Genomic DNA, 12,329 nt, shown 5'->3' with positions numbered 1-12,329 from the left:
GCAAGGGGAAACTACAGCCGTAATTTTTCCCAAGGGCATGCAGCTTTACTGTATGATTAAATGATGATGACGTCCTCTTGGGTAAAATATTCCGGAGGTAAAATAGTCCCCCATTTGGATCTCCGGGCGGATACTACTCAGGAGGACGTTGTTATCAGGAGAAAGAAAACTGGCGTTCTACAGATAGGAGCGTGGAATGTCAGATCCCTTAATTGGGCAGGTAGGTTAGAAAATTTAAAAAGGGAAATGGATAGGTTAAAGTTAGATACAGTGGGAATTAGTGACGTTCGGTGGCAGGAGGAACAAGACTTTTGGTCAGATGAATACAGGGTTAGAAATACAAAATCAAGTAGGGGTAATGCAGGAGTAGGTTTAATAATGACTAAAAAAAATGGGGGTACGGGTAAGCTACTACAAACAGTATAGTGAACGCATTATTGTGGCCAAGATAGACACGAAGCCCACACCTACTACAGTAATACAAGTTTATATGCCAACTATCTCTGCAGATGATGAAGAAATTGATGAAATGTATTATGAGATAAAAGAAATTATTCAGGTAGTGAAGGGAGACAAAAATTTAATAGTCATGGGTGACTGGAATTTGACAGTAGGAAAAGGAAGAGAAGGAAACGTAGTAGGTGAATATGGATTGGGGCTAAGAAATACAAGGGGAAGCCGCCTGGTAGAATTTTGCACAGAGCGTAACTTAATCATAGCTAACACTTGGTTTAGGAATCATGAAAGAAGGTTGTATACATGGAAGAACTCTGGAGATACTAGAAGGTTTCAGACAGATTATATAAAGGTAAGACAGAGATTTAGGAACCAGGTTTTAAATTTTAAGACATTTCCAGGGGCAGATGTGGACTCTGACCACAATCTATTGGTTATGAACTGTATATTAAAACTGAAGAAACTGCAAAAAGGTGGGAATTTAAGGAGATGGAAACTAGATAAACTGAAAGAACCAGAGGTTGTACAGAGTTTCAGGGAGAGCATAAGGGAACAATTGACAGGAATGACAGAAAGAAATACAGTAGAAGAAGAATGGGTAGCTTTGAGGAATGAAATAGTGAAGGCAGCAGAGGATCAAGTAGGTAAAAAGGCGAGGGTTAGTAGAAATCCTTGGGTAACAGAAGAGATACTGAATTTAATTGATGAAAGGAGAAAATACGAAAATGCAGTAAGTGAAGCAAGCAAAAAGGAATACAAACGTCTCAAAAATGAGGTCAACAGGAAGTGCAAAATGGCTAAGCAGGGATGGCTAGAGGACAAATGTAAGGATGTAGAGGCTTATCTCACAAGGGGTAAGATAGATACTGCTACAATAAAATTAAAGAGACCTTTGGAGAAAAGAGAACCACTTGCATGAATATCAAGAGCTCAGATGGAAACCCAGTTCTAAGCAAAGAAGAGAAAGCAGAAAGGTGGAAGGAGTATATAGAGGGTCTATACAGGGGCAGTGTTCTTGAGGACAATAATATGGAAATGGAAGAGGTGGCAGATGAAGATGAAATGGGAGATATGACACTGCGTGAAGAGTTTGACAGAGCACTGAAAGACCTAAGTTGAAACAAGGCCTTGGGAGAGCCAGTCCTGACAAAACTCTACCATCTGGTGAGCAAGATGTATGAGACAGGCGAAATTCCCTCAGACTTCAAGAAGAATATAATAATTTCAATCCAAAGAAAGCAGGTGTTGACAGATGTGAAAATTACCAAACTATCTGTTTAATAAGTCACAGCTGCAAAATACTAATGCAAATTCTTTACAGACAAATGGAAAAACTGGTAGAAGCCGACCTCGGGGAGGATCAGTTTGGATTCCGTAGAAATTTTGGAACACTTGAGGCAATACTGACCCTACGACTTATCTTAGAAGAAAGATTAAGGAAAGGCAAACCTATGATTCTAGCATTTGTAGACTTAGAGAAAGCTTTTGACAATGTTGACTGGAATACTCTCATTCAAATTCTGAAGGTGCAAGGGTAAAATACAGGGAGCGAAAGGCTATTTACAATTTGTACAGAAAGCAGATGGCAGTTATAAAAGTCGAGGGACATGAAAGGGAAGCAGTGGTTGGGAAGGGAGTGAGACAGGGCTATTCAATCTGTATATTGAGCAAGCAGTAAAGGAAACAAAAGAAAAGTTCAGAGTAGGTATTAAAATCCATGGAGAAGAAATAAAAACTTTGAGGTTCGCCGATGACATTGTAATTCTGTCAGAGACAGCAAAGGACTTGGAAGAGCAGTTGAACGGAATGGACAGTGTCTTGAAAAGAGGGTATACGATGAACATCAACAAAAGCAAAACAAGGATAATGGAATGTAGTCGCGTTAACTCAGATGATGCTGAGGGAATTAGATTAGGAAATGAGACACTTAAAGTAGTAAAGGAGTTTTGATATTTGGGGAGCAAAATAACTGATGATGGTTGAAGTAGAGAGGATGAAATTTGTTGGCATCGAGTATAGACTGAAGTGTCAGGAAGTCGTTTCTGGAAGTATTTGTATGGCGTGTAGTCATGTATGGAAGTGAAACATGAACGATAAATAGTTTGGAGAAGAAGAGAATAGAAGCTTTCGAAATGTGGTGCTACAGAAGAACGCTGAAGATTAGATGGGTAGATCACATAACTAATGAGGAGGTATTGAATAGAATTGGGGAGAAGAGGAGTTTGTGGCACAACTTGACCAGAAGAAGGGATTGGTTGGTGGGACATGTTCTGAGGCATCAAGGGATCACCAATTTAGTACTGGAGGGCAGTGTGGAGGGTAAAAATTGTAGAGGGAGACCAAGAGATGAATACACTAAGCAGATTCAGAAGGATGTAGGCTGCAGTATGTACTGGGAGATGAAGAAGCTTGCACAGGATAGAGTAGCATGGAGAGCTGCATCAAACCAGTCTCAGGACTGAAGACCACAATAACAACAACGTGAGCTAAGAGTATGCTCAAGTGTTGTAAAACAGCAGACATTTCCTCACTAGCTACACAGATGGAAGAATAAAACTAAAGGAGAAAAATTTATCAATTATTGTAAAAGGAAGAATATGTACAAAATTGAGAACAAATGAGATGTGTCAGACAAAGAGATGCAACATTCTAAGTTGCTGATACAACAATACAAAAACAAACAATGCATAAGGCTATAGACCACAAGTTGTTGAAGGAAATGCATCTGTCTGTCAAAAGGGGAACACATGAAGTTTTCAATAATTACCATTGCAGAATCTTATGGAAAGATGCCTCACAGCATCCGAAGCATTTCTGGTTATATGTAAAGCTTCAGTGGCATCAAAGTTAGGGCCCAGACCAGACTTTCATGGATGACACAGGGACAAAAATAGAGGGTAGTAAAGTGAGAGTAGGAATGCTGAACTATATTTTCAAATGTTCCACTATAGTTTGTTTCTCGCACCACTGAAAAGATGGAATTCTTGTCAGATTTTATGCAGAATTGGCAGCAGAGTTAGTTCCCATTTTAACCATAACAGGCTCTATACTGTAGTACAAAAACAGTGCTCAACTGTTGAAAGAAACCACATGTTACACACATCTACAAGAATGGCAGCAGCACTGATCCACGAATATATCAACAGTTTCATAGATGTCCACCTTAAAACATACTCTGAACTCAAACATAACGAGGTATCTATAACAGAATGGCCTTCTCCATGCCAATCAGGATGGATTATGGATTCTGAAAACATTAGTTAAAAAAATACTCCAATTTTGACAATTATGAGAAGGGCAGATTGCTACTCACCATAAAGATGACACATTGAGTTGCAAACAGGCCACAACTAGAGGACTGTTAAACACTGAGCTTGTGGCAAAAGCCTTATTCAGAAAAGAAAGAAAAGGAAAACACACACACTGTTACACAAGCAGGCACACTTCACATACTCTTGACTGCTATCTTCAGCCACTATAGCTGTTGCATTCAAGGAAAGCAACAATTGGGAGTGGAGCAGTGAAGGAGGAGGGATAGCAAGATTATGGGTTCGGGTGGGGGGGGAAGGGGTGGAGGCTGGGGATTGAGTGCTGTCTGGAGGAGGGAGCAGCACAACAAGGTTCCCTGGTGTAGTGTTGGGAGGCTCTGGAGGAGGGGAGGTGGGAAACGGGAAATGGGAAACAGAAAAGGAGAGGAGAAGGAAGGGGGAAAGACTGGTGGGTGCATTGCCAGAGAGTGGCATACATTGTTTGAAAGAAGGGACCATGTTACAATTTACCACAGTGAAACAACTTCAGAAGACTGAATTCAATATTTTGCCATCTCTCTGTTATCTTCCATTTTAGTGCCAGTATGATCACTGAGTTACTGAATAGATGATTCTAAACCACCCATTGACTTTGTGTAAGACCAATTTTTAGTCAGATCAGTTGACAAGATTTTACTTTCAAAAGTCATTAAACTCATGTCTCATTGCTATCCTTACACACATTTTCACTTTGTTCAGCTTTTGTTTGTTAGCTAGGTTTTGACTTCTCCCAAATCTGTGATGAAACTCTCTTTGTTTACATTGCAGTTCTCTAACACAGCTATTAAACAATGGTGGGTCTCTCCCATCCCTTAAGATCTTGTTCAGAACATACTTATCTAAGTCATATTGTACAACGCTTTTGAATTTTTTTCCATTTGTGCTCCACGTCATCATCCTCAGTACTGAATATTTGATAATGACTACTCAGATACTATGCAATTTGTACCCTGCCACTCTTGCTAAATAAAAGTATTTTCCTGTATTTCTTAACATTGCTTGTAATACCCATAGTCGTAGTTGCTATCAGAGCCTTAAGATAACTGATACCTACCTCTACACTAACTGATTTGATAACTTCAAGTCTGTTTGTTGCTAGGGGGACTAAGTCGTTACCTTCAAATGTTGGCTCTCTAACTATCTGCTCACAGTAATTTTCAGACAAGATATTCAGTATAATGTTACACAAATCCCTGTCTCTGGCACCAGTTCTGTTAGCATGACTCTCCCCACCTATACCTGGGAAGTTGAAGTCACCCCCTATTTCAAAGGTATAATCAGGAAAGTTATTAATGATACTCTGTAACTTCTCTCTGAAGTGCTCTATCATTACAGCTCCTGATGCAGACAGTCTATAACAGCATCTGATTACCAATTTTGACTGACCTTTGATGCTTGAATTCACCCAGATTAGTTCACATTCAGAATACATGATAACCTTTCCAGATATTATCAAGTTCTTGACTGCAATAAATATGCCACCACCCTTGGTGACTGACCTATCCTTACAACAAATATTCTAACTTGAGCTCAGGATTTCATTACTATTCACTTCCAGTTTCAACCAACTTTCAGTTTCTAATACTACTTGGTGTTATAACCTTCAATAAGTGATACTAATTCTGGGATCTTTCCTTGGAATCTCCTGCACTTACTAATATCACGCTGAACTTTTTCTATTCTGATCTGTGAGGTTGAGCATTCTCTGAGGAAACAGTGGCTGATATGTCTTCAATTTTGGCAGGCAATTCATCTCTGAAGCCAAGGTGGGGTTCCTGTAACGTAAAAAGCCCCTGTGTGCACACCTCACATACTCTGCTACATTACACTCTGTGTTTAATGTACACCTGACCTATTAAGGGGAACCCTACAATTCTCCACACAACAGAGCAGGTTGAGAAATTTGCATCCAATAACATCGCAATATTATCTGAGCCTCTGGTGTAGGCCTTCCACTCTGCTCAGAAAAAGGGGACCACGATCAACCCTGGGTATGATGCTACAAATAGTGACCTTAGCCTGCACCCCATATGCAATGCTAGTTGCCTTCACAAAATCAGCCATACAGGCAGTTGCACCCAATGTGTTCGACAGCCACTGGCAGAGCCTCCTATACGTCTCAGACAAGACCCTGGCAAACATTGTGAGTGCACATTGGCATTCTTTCATACACTACCTGCTATTTTCCTGTAGGGCTACATTACCTGCCAATGTTGGAGCTATCAATGACTAGCATACCCACCCTCTGCACTTGCTGGACTGGGCAGGAAAATCAGCTGGTGGTCCAACAGGAGAGGCACTCTGCACTGGCTCAGAAGTATTATCAAATCTGGGTAGCACCACATATCTGTTGCTAAGGTGTAAGCAGCCAGCTGTGTGGCCCATTCCCTGTTTCACCTTCCACCCAGTGATGCACAAACCCATCACTATCTGCCACTCACTTTCAAATGAAAACTGAGCAGTCAGATGTTGCATATCAGCAGACGCAGTGGCAACCAGATCACCTGAGGATTCAAACAGCAGAAAAACTGCCACAGGTCTCATCACAAGTTCCCAAGGTCGCTGTCGCCTGTCGACCACAGACAATGCAGCTTCTAGTTGTTTATGAACAGCAGCCAATTCTCCTTCTGTCCCCTCACAACAAATACGGTCCCTATGGTATCATACTGTGTAAAAAAACTGAATGAGAGCTCAAAAATGCAAAGCAGTTAGTGGTATGGAGAGGTACAAACAGCCCCCTCTCCCCCTCCTCCTCCCCCCACCCCTGCAACGAGAAAATAGCCAGAATGTAGTGCTACTGAGGTTGGAATGTATCATACCTTCAGACTGAGAGCCCTCTCAGGCATGCTGCTGTGTGATGGATCTCTAAACTTTTGAAAATATGCTTATATAACATATCAACTATGGCAGATAACTGTCATTCTTATGTTGATTGTAAGACATGCAATTCAGCAAAATGGACTCACCTTCAGTCTTCCATCTGAAAGAGCTGGCACTTTAGGATTTGGCTTATTGTAATGCAGGTTGGGAGGAATTTCATTACTTTCAAGAATTAGTAGTGATTTGATTATAGAACACATTCCTGAAGCTCCTTCTGCATGACCCATATTTGATTTTACTGACCCTATCAACAAAGGAGATGGTCTGTTCTTCAAAAACACCTCTGACAGTGCACCTAGTTCTTCAGGGTCACCTGCCTGCAATTGTAAAACATACTTTACTTTAAACGAATGAGAGAGATAATTGCATATACACCATGTGATCAAAAGTAAACAGACACCTGACTGAAAATGACAGTTCGTAGTGCCCTCCATTGGTAATGCTGGAATTCAGTATGGTGTTGGCCCACCCTTAGCCTTAATGACAGCTTCCACTCTCACAGGCATATGTTCAATCAGGTGCTGGAAAATTAGTTGGGGAATGGCAGCCCATTCTTCATGGAGTGCTCCACTATGGAGAGGTATCAATGTCGGTGGTGAGGCCTGGCATGAAGTCAGCATTCCAAAACATCTGAAAGGTGTTCTATAGGATTTAGGTCAGGACTCTGTGCAGGCCAGTCCATTACAGGGATGTTATTGTCATGTAACCACTTCGTCACAGGCTGTGCATTATGAACAGGTGGTCAATCGTGTTAAAAGATGCAATCGCCATCCCCGAATTCCTCTTCAATAGTGGGAAGTAAGGAGGCACTTAAAACATCCATTTAGGCCTGTGCTGTGACAGTGCCATGCAAAACAACAAGGGTTGCAAGCCCCCTCCACGAAAAAACGTGACCACACCGTTACACCACCACCTCCGAATTTTACTGTTGGTACTACACACACTGGCAGATGACATTCATAGGGCATTTGCCATACCCAAAACCTGCCATCGGATCATCACATGTGTACTGTGATTTGTCAGTCCACATAACGTTTTTTCACTGTTCAATTGCCCAATGTTTACCCTCCTTACACCAAGCGAGGAGTTGTTTGGCATTTACCGGTGTGATTTGTGGCTTATGAGCAGCTGCTTGACAGTGAAATCCAAGTTTTCTCACCTCCCACCTAACTGTCATAGTACTTGCAGTGGATCCTGATGCAGTCTAGAATTCCTGGTTGATGCTCTGGATAGATGTCTGCCTATTACACATTACAACCCTCTTCAACTGTTGTCGGTCTCTGTCAGTCAACAGATAAGGTCGGCCTTCATGTTTTTGTGCTGTACATGTCCCTTCACATTTACACTTCACTATCACAGTGGAAAGAGTGGACCTAGGAATGTTTGGGAGGGTGGAAATTTCATGAACAGACGTATGATATAAGTGACACCCAATCACGTTACCACATTTGAAGTCCATTAGTTCTGCAGAGTGCCCCATTCTGCTCTCTCACGGTGTCTAACGACTACTGAGGTTACTGATATGTAGTGCCTGGCAGAAGTTGGCAGCACAATGCACCTAACATGAAAAACATATGTTTTTGAAGGTGTCTGGACACTTTGGATCACATTGTGTAATTTGTTAAAAATCATCTCATATTAAAAGCAATATAGGTAGAAAGCTACACAATGATTTTATAGTAAGATGTTAACAGTGTAGGAAAAGATAGATTGTTACTTACCGTAATGGAGACATGTTATGTTGCAGACAGGCACAATTAAAAGAGACTTACATAAAGCTTTTGGCTGCAGCCTTGATCAGCAAAAGAGAAAGAGAGACACATACACCATTCATACACACAAGCAAGCACACCTCACACAAGCATGACCGCCCACACCTCACATACATATGACAGCCAACTCCTGCAGCTCAGTCCAGAATCCTACATGAAGTTTCCATTGTTTGATTTTATAATAAGATGTGTTATGCATTTACATTATAAGCTACATTAATTATAATCAATGAGGGGAAATACAGAGTTTGAAAGTAAACACAAAGAGAGAAATATAAACTGCTACCTTGACTCATTGTTAATGTTTATTTTGATAAAAATCATTTTTAGTACTTTGTTTTTACATATGGTTTGTACAAGTCAAAGAATAAGACAAATTATAATTACAGTGGTTAATAAGTGAGAATCAGGCAAAATGGAGTATGTAAGTCTAAAAAATGAGATTGACAAGAAGTGTAAAATGGTAAAGCAGGAATGACTAGATGGGAAATGTAGGGATGTAGAAGCATGTATGGCTAATAGTGCGTAGGAAAATAGAAGGGCCTTCAGAGAAAAAGAGAAAAATCTGCATGAGTATTAAGAACTCAGGTGCTGAGCCCACACTACACAAAGAAAGGAAGGTTAAAAGGGCAAAGGAATATATAGTGTGTCTACATAAGGAAAACAAACATGTAGACAGTACAGAAATTGAAGGAAATAAATGAAGATGAGATGGAAGATGTGATATTGCGAGAAGATTTTGCCAAAGTTCTGAAAGATCTAAGTTGAACCACGTCCCCTGGAGTAGATGACATTCCCTTAGAATTATTAAGAACTTTGGGAGAACTAGCCAAGACAAAACCACTCCAATTTTTATGAAAAATATATTAGGCAGATGACATACTCTCAGAATTCAAGAAGAATGTAATAAATCCTGTTTCAGAGAAATCAGGTGCTGACACGTGTGAATACTGCTGAATTATCAATTTAATGATACGTGATTGCAAAACAATGACAAAAATTATTTACAGGAGAATGGAGAAACTGGAAGAGGCCAATCTTGGACAAGATCATTTTTGGTTCCAAAGAAATGTAGGGACATATGAGCCCATACTGATACCATGACTTATTTCGGAACACAGACTAGAGAAAGGTAAACTTACCTTTACAGCATTTGCAGAAGAAAGCTTTTGACAACATTGACTGGAATACACTTTTTTTAAATTCTGTAAGTAGCAGGGGTAAAACATAGGTAGCAAAAAGTTGTCTACAACTTCTACACAAACCAGAGCGCATTTATAAGAGTTGAAAGACATAGAAGGGAAACAGTGACTGAGAAGCAGTGAGACCGGGTTACAGCCTGTCCCTAATGTTGTTCAAGCTATGCAGTGAGCAAGCAGTAATGGAAATCATGAAGATATTTGGAAAAGAAATTAAAGGTCATGGAGCATAAATACAAGTTTTGGGTAATTCTGTCAGATATAACAAAAGATTGGAAAGAGCAGTAGAACAGAATGGACAGCATCTTGAAAAGAGTTTATAACATGAATGTCAACAAAAGTAAAACTAGAATAACGGAATGTAATCAAAATGAATCAGGTGATGCTGACATAACTGGGTTAGTAAATGAGTCACTAAAAGTAGCAGATTAGTTTTGCTGTTTCAGCAGCAAAATAACATAATCGTCAAAGAGGAGAGGATATAAAATGCAGAGTGCCAAAAGCAAGAAAACCTTTGCTGAAAAACTGAAATGTGTTAAAACTGATTATAAAGCTTTTGAAATGAGGTGCTGCAGAAGAAAGTAGAAAATTACATGGGAAGATTGAATAGCTAATGAGGAGATATGAAACTGAATTGGGGAAAAAAGTTTCTGCCACAAACTGACTAAAAGGAGGTATCAGTTGATAGGTCTCATCCAGAGGCATCAATGTATCATCATTTCCATAAAGGAAGGAAGTGTGGACAGTAAAAGTTGAAGAGGAAGACCCTGGCTTGAAGACAATGAACAGATTCCAACAGATATAGGTTGAGGAAGTTATGTAGAGATGAAGAGGCTTGCACAGGGTAGAATAACGTGGAGATCTGCATCAAACCAGTTTTCAGACCAAAGACCACAACAACAATAATAGGTGAGGTTACAAGTTCAACACAATAAATGTAAATAATAACATGAATGGAATATACAGTGTAAATACTCTCAGCCATGACAGCAACACTGTTACATTTGCAACAAAGAAATCAACAATATGCATTCTAATATTGATACGAGTCAAGTGGTGTTAAACATTTATGATCCAGCAACAACTATACATGGATTATCATTCTCAGTTTTGCAACATGCCTCCCATATTATCACTCTGTGCACTTTTTGTTGCACTGTAATGTATGTGAGTAAATCTCACATGTATATAAATTACTGGTTATGGATATTCTAATGCCATAAATCACTTTTCACAACACCATGTTTTCCTTTGTTAATAATCACTTTTTTGTCCTGGTGTTTTAAAACCCAAATGTCATAGGTACAACAATGTCTCTGGAGGTCTTTTTCTAGTTTTGAAGTCCAGCACTCACACAGTTGATGAACCAGTACATCCTTTATAATACTGTAGGAATTGTTGCCTAACAACTTAGTTATTCATATCTCCAATGAAACTGGTACTGTCATCATTTTATTTGTTTATTCTAGGAGTTGTCATCTTTTATAATAAAATCTCATAGATACTATAATTATTACTGGAGGTTTATTTCTAGTTTGTAGTCAAGTTTCCACAGAGTAAATGGTCTATTACATTGATAATCATACTGTAGAAATTACTGTCTGAAAACCGAGTTATCTATAACGCCATTGAAGTAGTACTATCATCACTTTATTTGTTTATTCTGGAAGTAATAATTTTAAAAAAATCAAATCTTACAGATACAATAATTTTTAATGGAGGTTTTTCTTCTATTTTTGAAGTCCAGTATTCAGAGAGCTGATGGCCATTACCTTGTTTATAATGGTTTGGGCTCCCTCTGCATGGAAGAAGACTGACACAACTTTTTAGTACAAAAACAAAAATTTTATCTTTCATTTCCCCATACTGAAATGTGGTAGCTGGCTTCGGCATTGGGCAGCTGACACTGTCACACATCTGTGGCATGGGATGCTGAGGTGTTTAAAGTTCCCACAGTGAGGGCTGTTGAACCAGGGATGCCTTCAGTGCAGTTTGGTCAACCTCCTCGATCAGTAGGGTGGTGTGATGGGAATCATACATTGCCTTAGGCACCAGCATTTGACAAAATGGGCAGCTCTCTTGCCTGCCAGCACGCATCTGGTTAACATGCTCCTCTCCCATTCCCCTATGCCATGACACTGAATTCCATGTGGTTCCTACGGTCACCTCTCCCCTTCTCCACTCACTGATATAAAGCCACATTTTGCTATAAACCTTCTTTGGGGGTCAGTTTTTACCGATTAATCTTTGTTCACTATTTAGACCAACTAAAATCCAAGAATTATTGCCTAACAATTTAGTTATTTAATCTCCGATGAAACAGTTACTGTTGTCACTTTATTTGTTCATTTTTGGGGTCATCATTTTTTTAAAACCAAATTGCACAGGTACAATAAATTTTAATCAACATTTTTTTATAGTTTGGAAGCCAGTACTGGCAGAGTAATGGTGCACTGCATTGTTTATAATACCAGTATTGTAGAAATAATTGCCTACTATGCTGCAAGGACAACTGACACTAATTACGTCTGGCAGGCCATTGGAATTTGCTCGCATAATGACCTAATTGGCCATCTTCAATCCTAACTGACTCATAAACAGTGCAACATATCACATTTTTTTCCTTAACAGTTATTTCTCAGCACAGCGTACCCTGAAACACCCTTACAAGGTTCTCAGACTGTTTTCATCACCACATATAACACTTCCCACCA

The 12,329-nt window shown here is 39.6% G+C and overlaps 1 protein-coding gene across 1 annotated transcript in view; it reads right to left on the bottom strand.

Annotated features, from left to right (window-relative positions):
- LOC126252297 (fatty acid synthase-like) overlaps nucleotides 1-12,329 on the bottom strand; it is a 338,172-nt gene that overhangs the window by 316,599 nt on the left and 9,244 nt on the right. Inside the window, exon 5 of the mRNA XM_049953179.1 lies at nucleotides 6,731-6,961. Within this exon, the coding sequence (XP_049809136.1) occupies nucleotides 6,731-6,961 (231 nt within the window). The remainder of the gene's footprint in view (nucleotides 1-6,730; nucleotides 6,962-12,329) is intronic.

Source organism: Schistocerca nitens, chromosome 4, assembly GCF_023898315.1.
Source record: "Schistocerca nitens isolate TAMUIC-IGC-003100 chromosome 4, iqSchNite1.1, whole genome shotgun sequence".
In the NCBI taxonomy this organism is placed as follows: domain Eukaryota; kingdom Metazoa; phylum Arthropoda; class Insecta; order Orthoptera; family Acrididae; genus Schistocerca; species Schistocerca nitens.
The sequence above is the reverse complement of the archived record's forward strand: the minus strand, read 5'-3'. Positions and strand labels throughout refer to the sequence as shown.